Genomic DNA, 27520 nt, shown 5'->3' with positions numbered 1-27520 from the left:
GAGGCCGTTTTATCACCAATCAAATGAAACTATAATTGTCCCTTTAGGTTTTATGATCATGTCTCCTACAGCACCAGGAGAAGCTAAGAGGATGCTGCTCTACAGAGACAGGTAAAGAAGGGAGGGGAGGGGGAAACAACACCTGGGTGTCACCAGGGGCATCCCACACATGATCCAACCTCAGCCTCCCTCTCCTGACGCAGCCACAGGAATTCAAATTGAGCAACGGATGAGGAGTAAAAGAAGACACAGTGAAATGGTCACTGGAGAGATGGTGATAAAAAAAAAAAAAACATGCAAACTGAGCAAAACAATGGTCAATCAAAATGATATGGGGAAGAAAAGTAGGTAGATAGCGCAGTAATACTAACTTTAAAAAAATTATACCAATGTTATATAGTTCCAGTTCCACCAGATGGCGTTACAATGCACTTAAAACTGAAATCTTATTCTCAGTATATCAGAGACAACATATATTTTGAAAAATGGCAGAAATAAACAGGGGATGAACAAAAAAATGCAAACACTTCATGAAAAAGAACTGAGGCACCCTTCAAATTTCCAGAAATATAACAGTGGACACAACCTCAGTGTCCTAATTGGTAGCTACAGCGCTGTTTGTCACATGAATATAGTAAAATCAATTGATTAGCTATATTTTTTTACTTCAGCAACAGTACGCATTCTTAATAACAGTATACTGGTATACTGATAGGGTAAGACTTTGAAATTAATTTACTAAATGTGAAAAACAAACAACTAACAAGTAATCTCAACAGAACCCCTGCAGGGAATTCCTCTTTTAGCTCGTTCCAAATGGCATCTCTGTAAATCGCAGAGATTCAGTGTCATGCTTCATCAGGCCTCGAGGCTTTGCTGACATGGGAGATTGAACATGGATCCTCTTGTTGTTTCCTTACTCATTAAAACCATTCTGCTGACTGATAGTGAATCATCAAGTAAATGTGCCTCCACCTCTGTGTGCAGTGCTGTCCACTAAAAGAGTATCAGTGTGCCAGTAGTTTTGTACCTCACTCTCCAGAGTGTGTATCTCTCTGGGCAGCTCCACAGCGTGCCTGCTGAAGTAGTCCATGGTGATGGCGTTGTTCCAGTAGCTGAGGTTGTTCTCCTGACTCGATGACTTCTTCTTCCTCCTCATGCAGCACACAGTCAAGAGCACAGCTAGAGCGGGCAGAGACAAGTGAAGGAAAAATAAGAAACTGAAAGCTGCTGCTTCAAATAGCCTCCGAAAACACCCACACTCACCGCTCAGGTTGAAGCTTTCATGTCTCACGACAACTTGTCAGAAATTGTTTTTGAAAGGAAAAATGCTGCCCTAAAATATCGCTTGAAATGGCTACTGGTGGGTGTGCCATGTAGTAATTTTAAGCTGTCTAAAACAACAAAGCTGCCAGTCTCTCAGTAAGAGATTTTCAGGAATCATACAGGAAAATTATTTATTATCATTAAAGGGGAAGAAAGCCTTATTTCTCCAGTTTACATTGATTTAGTCCTGAAGGGTGGTGTCTGGTGGATGTAAAAAGGCATTCTAAAAAATTAGCGGGTTCACTTACTGAACTTTAAACCCTGATAGGTGAAGAAAACAAGAGCGTATTAAAATAATAAATCCCAAAATTTTACTACAAACTAAATCTTTGTTGACCTCAGGTGTCCTGCGACCTTGTTGTGAACCGTTTCCAGTAAGAACTATGGTTGAAAGAATATAGTTCCTACATGGAACTGCTCACAACAAAGTCTGTGGATGATCTTGAGTAACCAGTTCGTGATTTATGGAAAGAGACATTGCTGCTAAGTTTTTTCAAATGTTTTTCTTTAGGCGCCTTGAGCACCACAAGCCAAGTGCCATGTTGTCCCATTCAATTGGAAAGAAGGCAGACATCTCTACACCTGATATCTTTAGGCAACTCACAAAAAAATAATCTAGATTGATAAATAGCACTGAAGGTAAGAGGAAGAATGTATATTTCTGATTTTTGAAGTCTTAAACATGAGAGTGGTATCGATTTTCTTATCCAAATCTCTATAAAGCAAATGAGACAACTTCTTGAAATGTAGAATTATTCCTTTAAATAGATTTTTTTTATGATACAAGCTTTAATGGGTTTTACGTCAAGGTCAGCCAAGTAATTTGGCACTTCCTACTTCCTACTTTTACTTAAATTCCACCGTTTTCCAAGCTGCTCCAACATTACTTACAGCATGAGGACACAGGCACACTGATGGCCAGCACGATCCACACGATGTCCATCCGGCTAAAGCAGATGGTCATGCGGGACAGCGGGGGGTCGACGGTGGGGCCTGAGCTGTTTCCGGGCGTCCAGGGGTCCTCGGTGGTAGCTGGCACCTGCCTGTTCAGGAAGTTCCCACTGCCGGTGGAGGCGGTGGAGGCGGACTCCGAGCTGTTCCCCTGAGCCGGCGCCTCCTCGGCCGAGCTGCTATTAGAGAGCAGCCCTCCGGATGCTGTCACATTCCCCAACCCGTGTCCCAGAGGGGCATTGTCCGTGCCATTACCTTGATCAACAACACCCTCGGTGGTGGACTCGTTGGGTGCAGAGCTGTTGTTTGGGATGATTGTTGTATCAGGAGATTTACGGATGCTGCTGCTGCTGCTGGCCTGGTTAGTGCGGACAGTATCTGGGTTATGGACTTGAGTTACCCCGACCAATTTGCCCATGTTTACAACATCAGAGCTCAGGTCCAGGGGCCGATTCACGTGACTTTCAGTGCTCACAGTGCTTGTGTCGTGAACGGGAGGGTCGCCATGAGCCGGGCTGGAAGTCTGGGCTGGGCGAAGCAAGGCCGAAGGGTGGAGGGCGACAGTAGGGAGGATGATGTTCGGTTTGGTGGCAGAAAGGGGGCTGATGTGGGCGGCTGCCATGGAGACAGAGTCCTGGGACGTCTGGCCGAGGTACAGCTCCTGTGCTGATGACACCAGTCCTACTGGCAGTGCTAGGAATGCTAGAACACCTGTAGGGGAAGAGAGAGAGAGAAAGCTGGTGATTAGCACAGGATGATGCTAGCGTCATGAATTATTGGATATTTTGGGATGTTTTTAAGCACGTCTGTCTGTCTTTACATCATTTCTCTCGAGGATCTTGCCACGCAATGCTTGGCGAGAGTGCAGCCCCGCATTTGAAAGTGAAACTCAGGTGTTCAGTAGAGACGTGCAGTCTTGTCTCGCATTCATTATCCTCCTCTGCCTTTTATCTACTGAACCGCTGTGTTTGTCACTCACCTAGTTCTTTAACAACTGCATTATTCACTAGGCAAGTTGCACTGTGTGTACCCATGCATGTCTAAGACTGGGAGGATCCACCAGCTTTGTTACTCTGCAGAAATTCTTAAAGAGCTCACTTTTTTACCAAGCCCATGATATAACAAGCAATTATTTGATTCCAATCTCCAGACTGAAAAAAAAACCCACTGAAAAAAGGTAATTTAGTACATTTCTAATGGATTTTTGAATAGTTTTGATCATTTTCAGAAGTGTGAAATTAAATGTCTTGATAGATAGAGCCAGAGAAATTGTCAATACTAGACAATACTAAACAAAATGTATGGACATTTTCTTTACAGTGAACAGATTCATGACAGTCAAAGCGTCAAAATAGCCCACTTAACATGCTAAAACCATCTTAGAGAACTTGACAGATGGACTTTCTCGAGACGAGCCATTAGCAGGTGCCTGTGGGGAATATTGGTCCTATTATGTTATCCAGACGGCAAGAAAGTCATAGAGGGAAGAACGTGTTAAGGCTTATTAATTTCCCCTTTACTCCCTCCCCCTCCATCCCTTATTGACACTGTTGAACACTGCTAATGTGACACATTAGCCAAATGCTCCCAGCGGGTGGTTTCTATGCATTCAGCTGAGAACAGAATATGAAGTAACACAGAGCTAACATTGTCTTAATTCCTGTCTGAATAAGGTTATGTTGCATGTTTTTGCCACACGATGCTGAGCAATGCGAAGATGCTGTGAGAATACAAGTTTCTACATTATTTTGTATTTTGTTTGTATTTTGTTTCAACCATTATTGATTTATTGCTTGAAAAATAACGCTGGCAACATTATGTTCTTTTTGATTTTCAATGAATCACACGAAAAGATAAAAAACAACAATTTCCAACTTCCAAACCTTTCGGTGGCACTCATGCATTCATTCTTACTAAAGATGTTAAATTAATGTAGTGTAAAGTTAGTTTTTTAGCAAACTTTACAAAAACCAATTTGCTTCTGAGTGTTTATGGCTGCAGGACAGCAGCCACAGCAACAATGTGGCTTGTTGATGTGTTTTTTAATCTTTTTTGGACAACACAGAGCTTTATTTCACAGCAGAATGGATACAAATAATTATTTGTGGGTTCAATTAATTTTTCTTTTTGTTGACATAAAGAAAAATATAGAATATTGCCAGTTTTATCCTTTACAAACTACTCACTGAAATAATGATTAAAAGACCGGGTTGTAGGATTTAGCATGTCAGAAAACCTTCAGAGAACATAAAAACAAGAAGATCTCTCTCTAGTGCCAGAGTTTGGTTTGTCAGCTGTGGGCTACTGTAGAAACATGTTGGGGCAACATAGCGCACACCATGAAGAGGAACCGTATCCTATGTAGATATGAAGGTCTCCTCATTCTATGCGAAAAATTCTTATTTTTAGGTGATCATACACTAATGAATACATAATTATGAATATTAAATTCCATTTCTGCCAATAAATCCCCTCAAATCCAACACACTGGTCCTTTAAATGAATCTGTATCCAAAGTCATTCACTAAAGACTGATATGTTAGATAAAAAAATAAGAACTTTTTATATGCCATTCAAGAGAATGCATAAATGCCATGATATATACAGTATCTTTTATTGTCAAAGACTACCACAAAAATGTTGCTCTTACAGGGCGCACACAGCATGGGCCTGAATACCCATCATGATTGTGACAAGTAAAGCCTTCAGAAAGTGTGCAAAAAAAGGTGCTGATATGAAATAGACGATGAAAAACTTTAAATGTATGGATGTGTCGGTGTGTGATTAATGAGGTCTCTGCATTAGAAGGCTTTAGAGACAGAATTCTGGATGATGATTAAGACTGCATTGTTTTGGCATTCATAAACTCCCCAAAAAATGAAAAAGTCATAGAAAAAACACAGAGTCTAAAGTCACCATTGTGACCCAGATGTCGTGTCCAACGTTTATAACTGTGCTCAGTAACTATGGAAACCGAGTTTCCATTACCAAGAGGAGCAGAGGAGAAAGAGTCAGGAGAATAGGTGAAAAAATATTTTGAACATGTAGAAAGAAAGGGACAGAATATTTTATAAAAAGCTGAACTTTAAAAAAACAACAGCCTAGACGACTGTCAATATCAGTAATCTTACATTTATTTGACATAGAAAGCTTCTCCAACGTCTTTCCTCTTTGTTCACCAGGGGGGGATTTAAAAAAAATCCACAGCAGCAGAACCCCAAAGCATTGACTATTTAAACTGAGCCTCTGAATCATTAATCATATTCCTCCATACTCAATCACACAGACTACCAGGATAGTGGGTCCAGGCCCCGTCCTCCATTAACCAGGCCTGTCACGTCTCTAATCCACGGAGCCCACTCCAGACTCATATCTGAGGAGATAACACACATGGCCATCCTTGATTTATGACTGCTTGTCTCTCCTAAGATGATCCTTTAGGCAGGGAAATGGAACACAGACAAACCAGAGCTATCAAAGCTAAGTATCTGGGCTATTGTTGATCGTTTGTAACGTGGACAGTGGTCATTTTAGGACACATTTAGAGGATGAGGCCCTTTGAGATGCTAGAAAGACGTTACATATCACACATTATTCTATACTGAAAACGGTGCATGAACACAAACATAAAAGATAGTGAAACAACAAAACAAAAGACTAAATATAAATAGTAATAAATGTATTATAACAACCAAATCATAGGAGTAATATATTTAATACTTACAGCTGCAAGCAAGGTAGAGTTATGATTGTGTTTTTCAACACAAAAAAAATTGATAAAGTAGGTTAAAGAGGGCAATTAAGAGCGAGGATGTTGACAATGCTGTGGCCCGGGTTGAGTAATACCTTCAATCAGTACCCAAACCTGGCAGTCACAACCTGGCAACCCAACACTGTGCTCCTACTGAATAAAACATAACACCCAGGCTCCCTTTACAAACAATGTTATATCACAAATGGGCACAACTTAATGCTCAGGCACACACAAACAAACAAACAGGAACAACTTCTTCCGATTTGTCTGATCAGAAACTCAGACGTGTGGTTTCACCCCGGAGATTAATATTCATTTAGGGACATTGCAGGTTATTCAAATTATGTTTTATTAAAGATTGTATCTAAAATGTTAAAGAGGAGACTCTGCTTTTAAAGTAAAGGTTGCACTCAGACATCTGACTGCCCATATATGCATTATTGCGTAATACATAGAGGATAAGATATTCTGTATCAGACGCTGTTAATCTCATTATTGAGGGGCAAATTAACAAGGGGATGCACAGATTTCCAATCGTATATGAGGGAGTTGGTTGTGAGTTGTTGGAGCTTATCAGGGGATTTACATGGAAAGTTCTTTAAGTGCTTTAAAATGCATGAAAGTGCTGCAAAAAAGTAATGTAAAATATCCCAAAAAAGAGTGCAAAAAAGTATCTGAACAGAATATGTTCCTTTCACTGTTACTGCATGAATTGTATGAACGTTTGACAGACTCTGCGATTTATACTTTGGTGATATCTTTGACCCGTGTTTAGAGTTTCAGTGTGTGATATGGTGACAGCTGATAGAGGTGGCACGCTGATGGCTTCGGGATGAAAGAAGCATTACATTGTTAACGCTCGTTATTTTTCAGAGAGACATATTGCAAAGTGTGTAAACTTAAAAAAAAACTAGAAAAGAGTGGCATATAAATTTACCCTTTTAACAGTAATTTAACTGGTTTTCATTAAATTGCTTTATTTATGTGAGAGACCTTTCTTAGTTAAGACTTGAAAGCTTTGCAAAGAGTTAGACAGCTAGCTAAAGCGAGGAAGCGATGCTAAAAACAGTGCAGGTAACGACACAGCATGGTTAAAAGAAACATTGAGACAATAAACAAAATGTAACGGAGCAGCTTGGTTAACATTAATGTGCAGATTTAGGACAAAAACAATAAACGGGATTTGGAGTTGCATTAGTAATAGCATGTTTTTTATCTTCTCTAAAACATGCTTAAAGCAGAAGCCAACAAAACCTGCCTTACAGCAACATAAAGGACACAGTTACATTTTAAATGAAAGTATCCATACAAGCTATCACGAGATTGTGGCAATGTGTTCCAACCGTCATTGTTTGTAACCAAGAAATCCATCTATTTTGACTTGAACAATATATGGTATGTTTCTGCATGTGCAGGGATTACATAAGCGTCCGTGTGTTCTTACACATGCACTGTGTTGCACACTGAGGCAAATGGGTGTAATTTGTCACACAGTTGTGTGTCTGGCTGATGGAGCGAGAGCATAAGCTGGGTGAACGCAGACAGAGAGCCCGACCCGTCCTCCACAAAGCCATGCATGGGGGTGGGGGGATGGGGGAGCAGGCACAGCGGGTGTATTAACTAGAGACATGATTGAAAAGGCCCGAGAAGTGACTTGAGCTTTATGAACATCCATTATTGAGTTGAACGTAAGAAAATTGGATGGAAAAGGGGAAGAATAGCGAGAGGTCGTGCAGGGTGGGAAAATATGCAGCAAGGAGGCCAGAGGTGTAGCGGGGAGTAAGAGAGGCAGATGTGTGGGTGTTTCATCAGTGATAAGACACGGACAATAGGAAAAAGCTTGGATAAGACACATCACACCGAGGTTCGAAAAAAGGACACTCAAAGGAAAATAAGGAGTGAGAGATTGGAGCATATAGGAGGCACTTTTTTAAAAACATTTGTCTTGCTCAGCAATACTTGTCTACTCAGTGTTTTATTTTCTCACCATTGTGCCTGTTGGCTGTTTTTGGCCTGACATGATATCTTCTCACAAGCACAAGAAAACATCCACAAAAGGATTCAGTCGATTTCCAGTGATGATGCAAGAGCAGAGGCGAACAACAAGAAACCTCTGATTCTTTTCTCACGAGAAGACAAAAAAAAGCTAAAGTGGTGTGCTACATTGGAAATGGTGACATTGAATGAAAGGCCTTTGTCCTTGTCTGGCGTGAGGAGGACACACAGCTCACACTGTTATCACTCACACCAACCTGTTGGCCTCACTATCTATATCACCCAGCTTACTGATCACCTCAGAATAGCGCATGCTTATATCATGGAGACAAACAACGCCCAGGAGATATTACTGTGAGATTATGCCCCTATTTATGAGACTAATGCCGCCTGTTTTCCAGGAAGGAGGGGCAATTTATGCACGAAAAAACTTGCTGAATTAGGGCTCTTTTGAAAGCATAGGAAGCCGGTGACATTCGTTGAAGTCCTCCATTGATGCCATCAGGTACATCAATAAATCATGTTGCAAAGCGGGATCCTGCGCACTGATCCGATGCAGGCTTTGTCCCACCAATCATTCATTGTTCGACTCAATGTCAGGGGACAGGGGCCAGAGCGACTGTCACTGTATCTAAAGTTACACTTGGCGAAATGAAAAAAACAACACAACATTTACTCCTGCTGATTAAGTTCTGCATGAAACTTATGCCATGGAAGAAACATATTGTTCAGGCGCACTAATCAATCAAACCGGAGCACTTAGTGTGTGGTATGCAGGCTATCGGTGCTTATGCACTCGCCTGAATGCATCATCAATCCTGAGGGGGGGCTACTTGCTGTGGAGGGTGGGATATTTATCTCTCTTTCCAGGGGTCACCTCATGCTACATGCAATGTAGACAGATGTTGGTCGAATGTGCAGGCAGTGACAATATGCCGATGAAGCAAGTGTTGGGGCCCGGCCTGTTGTGTCACACCGTCAGCGGGCAGCTGGCAGTGGCACTATTTGAATTGGAGGCTCTACAGGAAGCCAAAAATAGGAACTGCAAAACCATCCATCAATAAGACTCGTGACGGGTCGCCAGGCTGTACTTCTGAACTGTTACTGCTCAGTCATCTCCCTGCCAAGGTAGCGTGTTCGGGAATAAAGGAGAACTGCATGTAAACGGCACAAAATGTATGCAATCAATAAAAATCTGGCAATAGAAAAATATATGAAGGAATGAAACTGCAACACAATGATTAATCCTGCATCAAGATTAAATAACTGCCAATAAAGTATCCTGTACTATATCTTTACTAACATTAATGTTCTCTTTCTTTTATTGCTCTGAATGCTAATAAGATGTAAATAAACTTTTAATATTATACTTATATTCTTGTAGTCCAGGGCACACGGATGAAAAAATAGCCTTTTAGCTAGTTTTGGCATATGCAGAGTTGTCTAATAATGTTTATTAATGTGCACCGTCTCTGTTAAATAAACTAAAGAGTTAACAAAAACGAACACTAATCAATTACTTAATTAAATCAACAGATACGTAAAACTGAGATTCGCTGCAAAGAATCACACAAAGGCACCACTTTAAACTCAGTAGCCAGAGATGTGCTCATAAGTTTTTTACAGGCACTCAGCATGAAAAAAGCAATAAAAATGACAAATCAACTAAATAATCGACTTAAAGGGGGAATTTGAATCTTTTAGGCTATAAGAGGCAAAGAAAAGCTTTTTCTAAAAAGGTAAATCAACTCAGCAGTATCATAATTTTTTGGACAATTTCCTTCCTAAGTATATGTAGGTGCTGAGCGGGGTTATGTAATTGTCCTCTCAGTGCTCTTATTTGGTGACAAAAGATCTATTACTCTCAATTAATCTGAGTTTACTGTTTTTATTTCTCATCATTAAGGTCCTCTAAATGTTTCCTCTCAAAACTCGGGAATAAAATCATGGTAGATAAATCCTGAATCCTTAGTATAGTTATGTTTTGCTGGCCTTGAAATCGTTTTTTATTTGAAGAATATGAACTCCCGCCTGGTTGCTGCAACCTCTCCAATTATAACTCAGGCCTAATGAAAATGTTAAGGAATCTGACAAAGCCGGATGAAGACCTCCACACAATCAAGACATTTATTTCTATACTAAAAACTGTTTTCCAGCTCCTTTAATGTTTTCTTTCGGATCTTCCGGACCTATAAAACTAGACTGATGTTGTTTGAATAATAAATAGAAATAGAAATAGAAATGTGTCTATTGTAAACAATGTCAATGTGCCCTTGGGAAAAAACCCTCCGCCCACACTTTCTTGGTAAGTTGCTTTGAATAAAGTCACGAATGCCTGAGATGTAAATGAACAAGAGCTAAAGTGAATCACTGTATGTCCACCTCTTTATCCAATAGGATAGCATGTATTACTGCTGGTTTGGAAGCCCCAGGGCATTGAACCACAACCAATAATTAAGGATGTCCTCCTCTCCGCCCAGCCGGCCCTCCATGGATCACATTTAGCCTCGTTTATGCTAATCACAACCAGCGCACAAACCACCATGGGATTCCCTGCAAATCCCTTGGGGCGACTGGAGAAGGCTTTTTCTACAGAGCTCATCAGAATATCAACGAGCCTTTATCACATCATACCGGTGCACACACACCACGATACTGCTCCCTACTACAAAATGAATTCATATCTTTCCAGAATAAAGGCTGACAAACCAAATCAAAGCATTCATAAACCTTTAATGGGAGTTTTTTGTTGAAGGTGGTCCAAACCTTTAATTTTAAGCTTTGACGTGCCGTCAGAGGAAGCCACAGGAGCAGATCAGATCCATCAGCTTCAGGCCCAACTGTCTGACTAACTGCTGGTAAAATTGGATTATCACGTCTGGACAGAGCGCCATCGGCCCTGACTCACTCCAATATATCCACAGTACTGCTACCTGTACCATTATCACTACTACTGTTACTGCAACTAATAGTACGACCACAGTACTATGACTATCACTTCCTGTACCATGTTGACACAACTAATAGCAACATTTCTGATGTAACAGAATAATTTCAGAATGATGTATATTATATTATTGGATTATATATTGTGATGCATAATGTGTGTTATACTTTATATAAAGTACAACATTTCACATTGAAATATAGTAGAGTTATAGACTGTGTGTAAGAGGTGGACTTAGTCACTGGGACCTCACCGATTCATTTGTTTACCACAATTTTGAAGCCTCAGGTTTAATTTTGTAACCAGATGTGGACACAAGAGGGTTGAGCTAAGTACAACCTGACGCTGAATAAAACATTTTTTAGGCAACCATACAATTTATGTTTGTAAACTGAAAACACAGAGAACTCCCAGATGGGACAAAATCATGGTAGGAACCCCCTCAATTACAAGGTAGCCATGCTCTAAAGATTACCCTGCTTTATGGTCTATATCGGACCATAATTTACTAAATGAACATCATGATCTATTGAAGAAGAATTAAAACTAGCGATTTAGACCATGAAATGATGTGTTTATTGAGGTAATTAATCAAGTGAGAAGTAAGGTCATTTTTTCATAGACTTATATACAATCAGACTTCTTTTGGCAACCTGAGGAGTCACCCTCTGCTGACAATTAAAGGCATGGACTTCACTTTTCAGACCCAGAGGTTGCTGCCTGACTGGAGCAGAAGTAGAAAGCAGCTTGAAATGGAAATATTCTAGTAAAGTACCTCAAAATTGTGTAGGATTTTGGAGAATCTAGTGGTGAGGTTGCAGATTGCATCCAACTGAATACCCCTCCGCTCAATCCTCCCCTTCCAAGACTGTCTGAGATCTACAGTGGTCTTCAGATAACATCAAAATGTCAAAGGCCTTCTCTAAAACCAGTGTTTTTTTGTCCCTTCTAGGCTTCTGTAGAAATATGGCTGTACAACACAGTGTACTACATGAAGAGGACATGCTGCCTATGTCGATATGAACAGCTCATTGTAAGCTAACAAATATACAAAGATTCATAGTTGCAGATGATTATAGACTAATGAAAGCAAAGTTTTGAATATCATATTCAATTTCTGCCAATAAATCTTGCTAAATTTTAAACACTGGTCCTTTAAGTACAATACTTTACTTAGTAAATATCCTTTCCACCGCAAGAGCTTAAGCCACGACTAAGATCGCTAATCATCCTCCTCTTCCTATCACTAAAACATTAAATAAAGGTTGTGTCATTGTCACTACACAATCATACAGTTTGAAAAAAAGACATATTAATGACGAGATTTGTTGTTATTAACAGTTAAGGTTGTAAATATAAGAGCAAATGTTAAAATTAAATACGTTAAAGTGTAAAGCTATAAAAAAAAAACTGGAGATCAGGTGATCTCATCATTAATTTCACCCTAAAAGGAAACAAAAGCTTTTCCTTCCTGTTCGATGATGTTGTATGAGTACACTCATCTTTCAGGAATGTAGCTTTTTTCAATCGAGAATAACAATTCATTTCACAGTTCTTTCATGACTCAACTAGATTTCATTGTGCAACACTGTGTTGAATGATGACAATAATAAATCCTTGAACATCATGAGATCATCCTCATGTAGAGGCGCATACATGTCCTGGGCGTATATATATATATATATATATAGAGTGTCATCTTTGAGGTAGCATAAACAGACACATTCCTTTGGTCTACTTCTGGGTGTGTTCGTCTGCCATTCTGGGTGTCTGTCCCGTGGGGGGGGAAACAGACAGAAAGGGCACATCCTGTGGACCTCTGTAACCATCCTGGTGGAGGAGGACTGGATGGGCGGAGTGGGTGAAGAGGCGGAGCGGTGAGGGCGCTACAGATGTGAGCCCTGAGATAAGAATGGAAAAGCTTTCGTAACAGGATAATGGCTTCCTGTTTGAAATGCTCCGCAAATTGTTTGTCGGGTAACGGTGGCTTTGAACAGAGACACGTTTTATCTGAGAATCAGTTGGAGGGAGAATGTGAAAACAAGAAGTCCTTGTGCTGTTTACTGGGATAATGATTTAGCTACAGCGACTGACAGCGACAACAGGAAGGCGAGACGTTAAACAGGAAGTTGTCTGGAATCTGAGGAGAATTGCAGGCTTGCAGTTATACAACTCCATTAAAGTCACAGACACTGCCAATGTTTTCCCCTTACAGAGGATTTCAACACTTTAGCTGTTGTTGGCGGCTTTAATCATACGAGATGAGACAAAGTCAGACTGGGAGGATTACTCAAGCCTTCTGTACTCATTTACAATACACGGCGTCTGGTCTTTCAAGGACCTGACATCAAAACACACAATTCTCAAGCAACTGCGTCACTTTGAAAACAGAGCTGCCAGACAAAACCTAGTTTTCTAGAAACAAAAGTAAGTTCTCTGCATTGTTTCAGGTGTATAATGTCATCACAACACTGACAAGGCAGAAGGCTGATGAAAAAAAAACTAACACAGAGGAAATCTCTTCCCGCTCCGTCACCTGTCATGATGCGGCATCATCCGTCTGAGTTCTCTTCTATCTATGCAGCATCTCTTCTCTTGCCTGCAGCCTGTGGATGTTAAGGCGCATCTGTCTCTTGCAGATGGCTGGTACAGACAGATAAATGAGAAATGTCTCTGTATAGCACAGAGGCAGAGATCTCAGGTGGGCCTTTTGAGCTCTGCACACTGTAAAAGAGTCAATGCTGGTAGAAGTGTAATGTGCCCGAGGAAAAGCAGGCATCCGCCGGATATCTAACTGAACGCCAAGCGGAAGAGAGCACTATGCTTTCAGGGAAAGAAGGACCGGCTCTGAATTAAGGTCTTAATATAAACTCTACACAAAGGTAGCCCGCAGTTTCGACTCAGACTTCCCTTCCTTAGATTAAACCGCTGCGATGGGACCTCGCTCCACCTCTGCTTACAGCTTAGAGCACTTCGCTCACAGCAGTCCAGTCCGAGTTTATCACTTCGGAGGGATTAAGGCAGATTTGTCGGACAGCCTTTGGCTCCGCTGGCCTGAGGTGGAGCTCGGGGGGGTGCATACCAGATATCATCATCACTCTTTTTTCAGCTAACCGTCCTGAGGCCTGGTGGGTCCCAGTCTGACCCTTCATGCTCCATATTCATGTGACATTCTGCGCTGGAAGCCCGCCAGAGCTGTGTGCAGAGACGTGATACTGTACTCTGAATTTAAAGCAGCACAGACTGGATCTAGAACAAGAACTAAGGGGATACAGGACTGTACATTCAGTATCTGAGATCTACAGGTTCCCTGGAGGCATTCGTCGAACGACTCTCCAGTAGTGAAGGAATATTTTTTCTTTAAGCACAACAAAAAACACCAAGAGAATGCAGCGAGACTTGTGGTTCGAAAAGGCATCACCCTGGATGTCCGCATGCCCCCCCTCCTCTTTGGGTTTACTCACTCAGCAGCTGGCAGCGCAGGACCTGCAGGCTTGTCTTCATGGTATCATGTGATCCGGTTCCTCCTCCACAGTGCTCATGGTTCTCTAGTGAAGACACAGAGAGAAAAAGAAAGAGAGGTAAGAAGAAACTCAGCGCTCAGGTAAAAACCACAATCAAGTCATGGTCAAGTATCAGCATGATGCACTGTGATTGTGTCTGGGCAGGTTTAAGCAGAGTAGACACAGGGGGAAAAAAGTAAGCAGGGATTGCAGATGATATTGTGCGGCTTAACCTTGACAGTTTAATCCCTGTAATGACAGAAAACAGTTACACCTCTCACATGGCGGATAATACGAATTACACCCAACCGAAATGTCACAATAAAAGAGCAGGTGCAGCGGTGGTCAGCCTCAGCTGCTAGGCTTCAGATCAGCATTGGCATCCTGCGGGCCGTGCTGGTGAGTAAAAGCGATTATGGAGCATTAAACATTGACCAGTAGGCCTTGTTCGGAGACAGCCACTGCATGTGTGTCGGCCAGACAAGAACCCAAGGGTGCTCTTTAGGAGAATGACTCACTGATGGCCTTCTGTTAAATGAAAGAACACACACACACACACACACACACACACACACACACACACACACACACACACACACACACACACACACACACACACACACACACACACACACACACACACACACACATCTCCTTTCACCCCAAATGGATTGGTGCATGTGTGTGTTCGCCGGCCCTTGTGAAAGTGCCCTTGGGCAACACATGTGCCTACATCTCTCACCTGCACTAGTCCACATCAACAGAAATATACTTCTTAAGAAGTGTATTCAAAACATACACACCCACAAACACCTAAGCACCTTTCACCCTACCTTCATGAATAATCTGTTGTGAGTGTGAAATTGGATTTGCGCCCCCCAGGACCAGAGGTCTGGTTTCAGGCAACCTGTGTATCTATGGGAGACGTGTGAGATGAGAGGGGGACAGACAACAAAAGCAGAGGGCAGTAGGGTGCTGATCCTTTCATGAGGCTTTATTTCTCATAAATGGAGCCCTGCTGTGGGAACGGAGGAGGCAACACACTACATCTGAGTCATCCTGTTTATGTCGCTGCCAATGCAGCAACTTTTCAATGCTTGCAAACCAGCTATACATTTGGACTTTTTGAGCACACACAGTTTTGAGATATTTTTTAAAATTGTTGAGGTAAAATGCCCAAGCATGAGGATGAAAATGTTGAGCAACATAACTGACATTAAATCCATCCATCCATTAATCCATCTATCATCTATCCATAAATCCATCCATCCATCCATCTATCCATCTTTCCATCTATCATCTATCTATCCATCTATCAATCTATCATCTATCCATCTATCCATCTATCTATCCATCCATCCATCTACCCATCTATCTATCCATCCATCCATCTTCTCTATCCGATAGTTACATGGATTTCTGTTGCGTTTGCCTCGTAACGAAACTCAAATTATGGGCACAGTATTGTAACAATTTAGAAATGCAGTCCCTCCTTCATTGTACTATTACAACAGAAAAATAAAGATGAAAAAAATGAATGAATACAACAATGTAAAATAAATAGGTTATCAAGGCACAAGTTTGGATGACTAACGCAAACAATTTTGTTTCAAGTGTTTAGAAAATGAAAACAGAGATGCTCGCTGCTTCGCTGCTCTTAACAAACAGCTTTGACTATAACAGCATGAGTTCAGACCAGGATATAGTACGGGTAATTGCAAAAGAGTCGAGGCTCGAAAAATATAGTAGTAACAGCAGTAAATGGGTTTTTCCCAGCTTCACAATCTGAAGAAATGACACTAGCTGCAGCCGTACTGAAACCCCATCACCGCCTCCACTCATAACTACACCATAATGCTGAAGCTCCATACTGTTGGAGCTTTACTCCTTCCCCATGTGCTTTAATTTTTTTTTAGCATCATGTTCCCAGCCTAATGAGCTCAATGGCAGGGTGTGACCACAGCAGCTGAGCCTCTCCACGGTGATTACACCTCATCAGCGCTGCCAGGCCAGCTCAGCCTCATAGACACGCTCTTTAATTTGCAGGGCACAAGGGGTGAGGCCAGGCGGAGGTGGTGGTGGTGAGGGGGGGAGAGTAGAGATAGAGGCACGAAACAAGGAGCGTTTGATTTATACTTGTTACCGCAGAGCAGAGCAAGGTTTTTTGTTGAGAAAAGAGGACAAGCTGCATGAACACAAGACAGGCCTCCTGCTGCTATGTACACATGCAGGTGAAAGATAATAAGAGATGACAGTCAGGGTCGCGGCACTAAAACCTCAGACTAGATGAGAGATTCACTGGCTGCTGCTGGCAGTTTCGTTACTGCAACGCTTATTACTCTCCCACCAACACAGAGACCTGGATTCACTTCCAGAATCTTGGACTTGTTCGCAGATGGGAAGCTGGCGTGGGATCATGTCGTTGTTGCTGCGCGAGGGATTCCTACTGGGTGGACGGAGGCCCTGCATGGAGGCGGAGTCTGCTCACACTGACATTGCTGCTACATTTCAAAATGCAGGCCCCTCATTCATTGCAATGAGTACACAGTGTTCACGCAGCAGGGGTGCGGACACACAAAGGGCTCAGACAAAAATATGCAGAGTCATCTAGAAAGATGAAGCCCGGCTAAACTTCATACTTTTATTTAACGCTCTGATAGACTTCCAACCTCAGGGTAGTATTACTCAAACTACTAGGATCATATTTTCACCGGTATTTGAAAGAACATAACAGCCCCCTGTGTTTTTTTTTTTAATGCAGTGCTGTTTACGGCCTGAACCTGGTGACCTGGAGGTGAGGAACTTTGTGGACAGCATGTGGAAAGAGAAAAGAAGACAACTTCCTGTTTATCAGAAAAGGCGGATGGATATCTACACCCTCTTCAAGGCAACAATAGTGTCACAAGTGACACGGAAAGAAAACCCCTCAAAAATAGGAACAATTGATTACTATAAAAATGATGAAACTTTTTATTGCAGACGCCTTCAACAACACTGGCGTCAACAATAATAGATCAGATGTAAAAATGTATCATCACAGACACAATTTTACATCTTGAGCTTAGCACTGTGCACATAGCAGCCTAGCTTCCCACTGGAGAGGGGGAAAAAAGTTGCATGGCAACTGACATGCACACCGACGGCAGCCATCACCATGGCAACCATAATAGTACACTATATTCAAATTCATTCACAAGGACGGGGCCCAAACTGAATCAGGGGGTGTAAAAAAAAAAAAAAAAAAAGGAGCGGATTTAGAATAACAGAGATTCCCACTCACCACAGGCAAAGTAAGAAATCCAGTAACAAGCTTTTATTAAAGGACTCAGTGCAGGCTTTGTGTTTCCAGTCCTGCTGACAGGACCTGGTTCCCAAAGGTCCCAGACTGCAGCTCTGAATAGTGTGTCTGGAGGGGGCCGCAGACTAGAGGCCAAAGCCAAGGTCACCTGGGACGTCACAATGAAATGAGCCTGTCACTCCGACTCTCCGCGGCCACCAGCCGCAGGGATAACAATGCTTTTAATTTTGGACTTCTCTCTATTCTGCGGTTATGTATAGGAGCCGTGGCAGCAGGCTGGCTGCTTGCCCACAGCGGCTGCAGCCAGAGATCTTTTCCATAACGAGAGGAGGAGGAGGAAGAGGAGGAGCAGGAGGAGGGTGTGGGAGGCGACACAGCGGTGCGAACTACAGTGTCGTTCTCTCACAGTCAACTGATAACTGGACCTCCAATCACGAATGTTCTAGCTGATGCTTTTTTTTCCTTCTGCAGTTCTGATGTCACGCTCTCACGCTTCGGTTTATCTCTTTATTATGGAGCTTCTGTCTGTACAGAATAAAGAGAGGTGGAAGTGTGAGAGTTGTGGCTTTTTGACGTAATTGACGTAACAGATACATGAAGGAAAATACAATGATATATGAAAATCATTGTGAGGAGCAGGCAGTAAATCAACACGCTTTTCCCTGTCCTCTGATCATGAATTGTCCTTTTATTAGAGGACAGACAGGAAATGAATAAATACACCTTTAAACAAAGGATTCATAGTTGTGGGGTTGAAAACTCCTGTAAACATCTGTTAATCTGAGTTAAATCAAAGGGGACAACCACCTACAGATCATGTTACTTATATGTCATGAGATCATCATAATTATCAAAAAAAAAAGAAACAAAAAAAAAATTACTCGACAACACATGATTAGCATAATTAAATTAAAGTACGAATCAAATAAGAAAAATCTGCAAAATGGCTCCAACAATCATCTTTCAGTGTTGACTGCAGACTTGGAGAAGGATCACAGTGGATCAAATAGAAATCTGGTTACTTCAATACTGAATGAATTGCATCAATTCCGAGACTTGATGTGATCTCAGCTCCATTTCAAGTTTTTTGAAACCAACTTCCTCCTCAGGCCTGCCCTTCCATAGCGACACAGAGGGCGGCCATTTTTTCCTTTGATACTGTTTTACCCTTTGATGGAAATCAACGAACATTCCCCGATCGCTCTGTCCCTGCAGTCTCGCTCTGTCCATGTGTTTCTTCCCAAAGCTGGCGGAGGTTCTGGCTGTGATTCAGGCTTAACCTCTGGGAGTTTTGACGCCATCTTGGTGACCTTGCAAAACAACACACTGCTTGGCACCAGTCATGTGAGACTGGCATATTGTGCATTGGGGAGGCTGATTACTGATTACAGCTGTGAACAATTCTGTTATGGGACCATTTTCCGTCAGTGGGAGGGTTGAAATGCAGTGCGGGTGACTCAAGAGAGACTCTGGGGCTTTGATAACTTAATTGTCCAGCCAGGATACACACAACAACTGAATGATTACGAGTATCGATTCCATCCAACAACAGGCCTAAATTAAATGCAAGCAGCAAGAACAACAAAGCAGGAATAGGTTTCCAGGGAGCTCTCTAATCCTTCCATCCCTGAAGGCGGCCATATTGCTGAGTCACGGTGCTGAGCTGTCTGCGTGAGCGCTGTCAGTCGTGGCCCTGGATGGTAAACCTGGCAGGATGAGTTGCGGGTGCTGTGTCATGAAGGTTGGCGGAGGCCGTGCAGGTGATCAATCAGCGGCATCAACTCTGCTCCAGGCTCTGCCCGCGGTACGGCAACACACCAGCCATTAAGAGAATAATAGGCTCCCAGCATGCCGTTACTGAAGTAGCATCAAAGGTGACACTACTGTACTTCATTTGGTTGGACAAAAGCTGTTTATTTAAAAAAAATTGAAGAGCTAGAAAAGTGTGTTTTTTAATACTGATGGAATAAAGGAACAAGTGGACCAAAGTTAGATAGGGTCACTTTGGAGCACCCATATGGTCTTTAGGTGAATAGTGCAAAATGTTGTGCTTTATTTCTCTATTATCGTTGTATCATCCCTAAATTTTTGTGCCATATTTCTGACTATTCTATTGTATTTTTCGCTGTGAATCTGAGTCAGCGCTGCAGTTGTTTGTAAATGTTGTAACGCCGAGCTTACTACGGATCCTAAAAGGTACGAAGGAGCAAGATGTTGGCGTTGAGCCCATTGACGGCTGTTTACCTGGTCGGAAAAATAAGCAAGCCAATCAGAGCTTTGTAGGTGGCATTAAGAATGTGGGCACCATTTACTTGTGCAAGCGCCAGAAAAGATAGAGACAGACAAATGGCATTTTAGAATGCGACCATCGTGGTTGAGATGAATGCACAGGTTGTCAACCTACAGAAATATCAAATTTTAAATTTGCAAATTTCTTCAACCAGCGTGAAAATCGTTGAGGTAACTGTTTCTGTGACTGGTTACATCAAAACAACAACCTCTCCTCAACAGAAAACCTAAACATGATGTCAGAGTACATAGTGAAGCGATACTAAATAGAAATTCAGAACAAATGTTATCAAAAGCAGCGTTCAGGTAACCAATGATATGCAAATAGAGTTCCCCAAACGAATCTCCATCTATGAACCTGGTAACTTCAACAAGATAAACGCCTCCAGGTTTATGTTCATATGTCTCAGGATGCCGGCATCATGCTTATACAGACAAATGTGCTCGGAAAGCAAGCTGTCAGCTCACATCTACATCTTGGCTATAGTCCACAAGTTAACATATTTCATATGTCGCCGCTGAGAAGGAAGGACAGTGTAGCAGTAAAGATGATGTGCTTGTCAATAGTCATTAATGTAGAAGCCACGGAGAACAGCAAAGAACTGGAACATACTTTTCTGAGTGTGTTAGTCACGATGTTATCTCAGAGATTAGCGGGATTGTTTTTTTGTTTCTTTAGCTTACTTGAAGCCCTCTATCCTCATCATTATGCATAGGGCTGGACGAGATGGCCGAAAATGTTACCACGATATGTTTTGTTATAATGATTGATCTTGATAAATCTAATAATAATAATAATGCTCAATGTTTTTTGTGACAATATTCGTATTGTTCCATTCATTATGGAGGCGACAGTATGGACATACAAAATTGGTTTACAGTTTTAAGTATTCTCCCTAGTCTCCTATCTCTCCCCTTTCCAATCTATCTGTCCTTTCAATAATAGAGGCAAAAAGGCCATTAAAAGAACCAACAAAAGTGTGTTGTGACACTCAAAACACAGTAGCGACGGATTTGGCTACAGCGGTTATTTTGTATGTAGAGGAAAACAGATTCAAAATGAACTATCATCAAAAAAATCTCATAAATGTTTCATTGTTATTGTGGAGTAGTTTATCATGAACATTTACGAGATTGTTTATAACAAAAAAACACGGAATCTCAGTTTCACTCTCACATCACATCACAAAGAGGAAACCTACTGTGGCTCTCGCAGGATGAATGAATCTCTAACTCGTTCAGAGGAGAACTCAGGAAGAGCAGAGCTCCTGTGCTCGGGGGCAACCGAGGAGGAGAAGAACAGCATCACCGGCCTCTTCATTACTCATTACTCACCACACACACACACACACACACACACACACACACACACACACACACACACACACACACACACACACACACACACACACACACACACACACACACACACACACACACACACACACACACACACACGGCCACGACCAATGACTAAACCTATTTATCAGAGGACTCATGGCCAAAGCCCATTCTGTGGGCGTTTGAGCACATGTGAGACACACAGACAGATAAATGGTAGCCCGCTAGTTCTTCTGCCCATCTGTACAGCTGCAGCAGAGTCCATTTACACAAAGGGAGTTTTACAGTATGAGCTTCCTGTGCACTTCACAGCTGTTTTACACCTTTAGAGCAAGTCCTAATCAAGTGTTAGCCCTGTCTGATCAAGTCTCAGTAGAGTCTCAAGTCCTTTCGGTTCAGTCCAAGTCAAGTCCTTGCAAAGTGCATGTCAAGATCTTACCAATTTATAAAAATGAGGCTTCTGCTCTCAAGTTTCAAGATATATAGTCTCAGGGCAAATCCTCAGGAGTCAAGTCTCAAGTAAATCAAGTAGAGATCAAGTCTTGAGTCATCATTTTTGTGACTTCAGTCTGACCAAAATCATTTAAAGACCTAAGACTTCATGAGTCAATTCTCACAGATGTCAAGCCCAACTTTATTTTTGTAAAGCCAAGTCCAAATGTAAACTTTAATGTAAAGACTTCATGCAAGTCGCGGCTCAAATCCTCATTTTGTTGACTTAAAGTCAAGTCAAGTGTTTGGAGTCAAGGCTGAAGTAGTCAAGTTTTTATTAAAGTCTACCAGAAGTCAATTCCAGACTCAAGTCTCTAGTCTCAAGTCTTCAGGGAGTCAAACCTCTCTAGAATCAAATCTCAAGACAAGCCTTCAGGGAGTCAAGTCTCACTAGAGTCAAATCTCAAATCAAGTATTTTTTGTGATTTAAGGTCAATCTGAGTCGAAGCAGTCAATTCCAGACTCAAGTCTCTAGTCTCGAGTCTTTAGAAAGTCAAACCTCTAAGTAATCAAGTGCAGTCTCAAGTTGTTATTTTGATTTGACTTGAGTCCTATCCCATTCCGAGTCTGAAGTCAAGTCTTTTTAAAAGGTCAATATCCGAGATAGGTAACATTTTGGTTGCCTGTCAACATGTCGACAGAGAGCTGGCGGCTCATAGCTAACAATGCTAATAGTCCAAAATATGGCGAAAGTTCTGACAGAGCTAACAGTGTTTACCTGAGGGGGAACTGGAGGATGGGGGCTACGCTCACAGGAGTCAAGTCCAAGTCAAGTCCTCGTTTTGTTGACCCAAGTCTGATCCAAGTCTCAAGACTGAAGTCAAGTCTTTTTTAAATCAAGTTTGGGGTAAGTCAAGCTCCACAGCAGTCAAGTTCCAAGACCTCAGTTTTAAGATGTAAATCAGACTGGAGTCTCAAATCTCAAGTCAAATCTTTAGGAAATCAGGTCAAGCCAGCACTGGTTCATTTTTTACACTGTAGGAGAAGGTGCAAGACTCACTGTATCACACTAGTCATTAAAAAGAAGGTCAGACTGTCTGACAGATTCAGCAGCGGACTGAATCAGTGGAACAAAGAGTGAGACAGGTAACAGAGCCCTGTAGAGGAACCTGCGACAGACTTCGTTGTGTCACTGGAAAGACGACACCAGCGACTGAATATCAAGCACTTGGGATGATGGAAGCAGCGCTGTCAGAGAATGCATTTGATTAGCGTTGAAGTCAGACCAAAACTCTATCGGAGATGTTCCCCTGTGTTTCAACAATCACCCACAGTGGAATCCATTATAGAGGACATAAAAAATGTCAACTAACTGACACATTTTATGAAAAGGAGTGGGGATTATGGAAAACGTACAAACTCAACTAAACAGAATTAGAAGAGATCAATGTATCACACATAGACAAGTTCTTAGACGATGAACACTGACTCTGATTTGATGGATTTCTCCTATAAGTGGATAATATTTGTCTTTTTTTTGTGTTAGATAGTGCACAGACACTCACACACCTGGATACCTGTATTACCTGTTAGGGCTCTGCACAAGCGTATTCCTTCTCTAATAAGAGAGAGTTTTTTGAGCCGGGCAGTAAAGGAGCAGACATTAGGATGCAGCTCACCCTCGCCACTGTCTGAGTCGTAAATATCCTCCCCCCCTCTGTCTCCCTCTGTCTCCCTCTTCCTTCTTTCCGTCCTCATGTGACCCCCGACTGAGTGAGTGACTGACTGCTGCTGCGAGCGTCTCGCTGCCTGGGGATGAGGAGTAACATGAGACTACAGCGTGTCACGTCCCCGCTACGCTTGTCACAACCGGTAACGCAATCATAAAAAGGAGCATCACTGCAAAATAGGTGAAAAGGGGCTTAGGATGACAGTTCTTTAATGATGAATTCATCACACTTTGTGGATGCATAATGACACCCGCCGCCTGAGACATTCATTTTTGTGTAAACATTCATGGAAATGCATGTTTTAACGGATCCAAGCTCTGCAAGGGTCATGTTAGAGGAAACATGTCACTATAGGAATAATAATAATGTAGTGTTTTCAATCCTCCGTGAATATAAATATTTGATCACACTAGATGTTATCTGATTGATCAAGCTGATGCTCATGCAGAATTACATAAGAACAGATGGTATAAAATGGTATTTTCTTGCAGCATTAGTTTCAGACTGTGGCGTTTTCAAAAGGGGATACTTAATTCGTTTACTTTCCCTTTGGGGATCTGCACTAATGAAGTGAAAATTATGTAACGTTTGTGGACAAAGCATTGCTTTTTTCGTTCACCAAAAAGAGAACAGTAAGCAAGACAGAGCAGGTCAGATGGCAGAATGAATAATGTAAAAAAATATCTTTTACAAGACTCTTGCAGCTTTGAGAATAAGTGAATAATTAGACTGCATATGGAGCTCAGAAATCTGTTTGCTAAAATGAACACAACCTTTTCTTTACACTTTTTTCTCTTTCATACCTAAAAAACAGCCGGGGAAAAACATTTTATCAAAGCCTCATCTTTGACTTCTAGACCGTTACATCTCACGGTGCGGCTGCAAACTGTCAGACAGACTGATATGTAAAGTCTGCCTGTCGAGCTTGGCCACATTGATTATCGGACCGGCGCCGCTCAATGAGGCCACAGTAATGGATAACAAGCACATAATCCTCCCTGTAATGGTTGTCAAAGATCTAAATTTACACCAGGAAATTAGGTTGGGAGACCTTTGATGACGTTTTTGACCTCATCCGTCAAAGATTGTATCACAGCTGGATAGATACACCTCTGTTGACTCTCCTTCTTTCTCTAACTTCAAAAGCATTATTTTTCCTTTAAGAACGACTATTTTCAGAAATGATTTCAACTCAGCTAATGTGGTTTTGACTACAGCTCTTCATCTAACTTCCCAGAGGCTGAGACGAGCGGTTCACTGAGAGTCTGTTCAGTGATAACTTTCATTGCTGTGTGTTCTCCAGGCATGGATCCTTGGCAGGCTGAGGATGATAGACTAACTTTGCATGTGCACGGCTGTCTTTACTCCCAGAAGTCGGGGGAGGCTGTTACCGCTCCGTAAAGTGATCCCAGCGGTTCTAACGAAGAGCTCGACGTTGTAGAAAAAGCCCTGCAGTAGGGCCTCTCTTCTCCTTCATCTCCCATCTTTTTTTACTCCCCGCTTCTTTAATGTCATGTCAAGCTTTCATCCGAATAAGTATCCTCCTCTTCCTCTTCTCTCATCTTTACTTCACGCTTGGTTTCCATGCTCTGAGTCCCTTGAACCAAAGGGGGCGTTTGAAAGATGCCCGTCTGGAAGCTGGTAATTATGGGACATACATATATATATATGAGGAACTAACAAGTAAACAAGAAATCTCAACCGTTATTCTAGCTGTGTGTATCTCTGTGCACATTTTAAGTGACAGCACATAGATGAAACTTGTCTGCACAACATATGTTGGATCAAATTACTATATGTAATGTCAAAGGGGCAGCTCATGGTGACAAACCTACAGAGCATTATCACCCATCTTTCTGCTTGTTGTTTTAGTTAACGTTACAGTTTTGGTTTACTTTTACTGCTCTCATCAGCAGCAGCAGGAGGTAGATGTTTCTAGTGAAAAAGCTACAAAATCCCACTCAATGCTTTCTGCACAGCACCAAAAATGATGTCTTGATTGAGCAGCAAGATATTTCTTGGTTGCAAATGGATGCCAATGTTGCTCCGTGGCTGACAGGTTCACCATAAAAACGTTATATGGTCATAATAAGTCAACAGAACAACACAATCGATGCAGCTTTACTTTCATTTGTCATTTTTTCTTGTATAAATACAATAAAAACTCAGGATATAGTGTGCAATTTTGACACAATTTAAGTCTTGATTTTGCTACCTCATACGTAACGGTCGTAATGAAAATGTCATCTCACAAAAGAAAAAGTCAAGCTGCTAATGTAACTGAAGAGTGACATTTCTGTAATTGAGAAATTGTTGAGCACTAGAAAGACTTATGATTATAAAGATTAGCAGAACTACAGATGGTTGACGACAGAGTCAGAGGGACATTCAGCGTTGCAGAAAAATGAGTCAATATAAGAGAGCGTTCACTTTCCCCTGTTTACCCCTGAAAAGCCCTGAGACGACACTCTGACATCAAATTGATAGAAATCTTATCTGAGGACACACCTGCCCGGCCTGCTGCACCTACGGGCTACATTCAGCCCAGAAAGCCTTTTGAGTTTAAGAAAGAGACAGATCAAAACAGTGAGTGATCATTACTATTGTATGAATGTGACTGCTGCAGAGAAGATAAAAGGAATAATGCAGTGAAATGTTCCAGAGGTCAATTCACTTGTAGATTTTTTTGTACTATTGACTAAATTTAGGGTTTTATTTAAGAAAAAGGAAAGCTATGTATGATGTACAAAACGTCTGCGTGCACAGGAGGGGTGGAGGTTAGCACTACATCAGATTTTAAGTACAGCCGGTGACGTGGGAGTCCATCTGACAGCCCGTCTGCAGCAGGTCGAACACCTGTCACACCTCACTTTCTGCCAGCGAAGGTGATGGCCGACCTGCTGGCGGCTAGAGTAGCCAGCGGCCGAAACAGAATGACTCAACTGGAGAAGATTTTTTTTTAAGAGTCACATGTTTTTCTCAAAGGTTGAATTACTTATTTGTAAGATTTTACATCTGAGTGGGAGCATTAATATGAATTCATGCAAACTGCAAAAGATAGAAATTTGTGTGTGAATATACAACCGTTTTTAAGAAATCACATATTTGATCTGTACGAGAGAAGAGCCACCCTCCTGAATAAAACTCTGCACGTTTGCCTCATTTGTCACAAATTATTTTTAACTATGCTCAGACTTGTAAAATAATTTCAGCACAGAATTAAACTTGAGTGAAAGAAAGTAGCAAGGAAGATGAACAAGATGAAGAATTCATCATTAAAGAATAATCAGTATATTAACACTACTAGTATTTGCTCGGTGCAACTCTAATTTATAATGCATGTATCAGATGTATGTTTATGCTCTTCTATATTTGTCAAGATTTGGAGAACAGTTAGCAACATCCATGGGACATCTCATCAAATCATCTCACTGCTCCACCTGTTCTCTGCTCTGATTGGTGAGGCAGCAGGTATTTTTAGCTCCAGATCGTCAATAAAAGCAGACACTTCTCCAGAGGTTTTAAATTGAGACTAACAGACAAGCCAACGCCACAGCAAAACAGCATGACACAGCACTGCAATGCCGAGGGTGCTGTGAGCCACCATCCATCCTGCAGCCTCCCAGCATGCATCTCAGTTAACACGAGGCCTTCCTGAACTTTACCCTCTTAAACAAGAGCAGGTGAATCGGTAATTAACGCCAGCGATACTTCATCACAGAGAGCGAGAACACAGGCTTTGACACACTGAGTCAAAACTTCAGGTCCAGTGAGAGTAGAAGCACTATTAGTTCACTGCAGCACAACTGCTGCAACATTAAACTGCAAAGGACCATTTGTCAAAGTGCTTCTCCCGAGAAGTCCCCTATGTGAAGCCATTTCTGAGGGAGGAGAGTTAGTGGTCTCGTCCGATGGCCTCAGAAGAAACGATGACTTATGTATCGATAAAGTTTA

The 27520-nt window shown here is 41.7% G+C and overlaps 1 protein-coding gene across 1 annotated transcript in view; it reads right to left on the bottom strand.

Annotated features, from left to right (window-relative positions):
• tmem108 (transmembrane protein 108) overlaps window positions 1-27520 on the bottom strand; it is a 42906-nt gene that overhangs the window by 2567 nt on the left and 12819 nt on the right. Inside the window, exons 2-4 of the mRNA XM_054623130.1 lie at window positions 14438-14521; window positions 2218-2988; window positions 1031-1182 (exon numbers count right to left, since the gene is read on the bottom strand). Of these exons, the coding sequence (XP_054479105.1) occupies window positions 1031-1182; window positions 2218-2988; window positions 14438-14477 (963 nt within the window). The 5' untranslated portion in view covers window positions 14478-14521. The remainder of the gene's footprint in view (window positions 1-1030; window positions 1183-2217; window positions 2989-14437; window positions 14522-27520) is intronic.

This window comes from Anoplopoma fimbria, chromosome 21 (assembly GCF_027596085.1).
Source record: "Anoplopoma fimbria isolate UVic2021 breed Golden Eagle Sablefish chromosome 21, Afim_UVic_2022, whole genome shotgun sequence".
In the NCBI taxonomy this organism is placed as follows: Eukaryota; Metazoa; Chordata; class Actinopteri; order Perciformes; family Anoplopomatidae; genus Anoplopoma; species Anoplopoma fimbria.
Note: the sequence above shows the minus strand (reverse complement) of the source record. Positions and strands in the feature narration are given on the sequence as shown.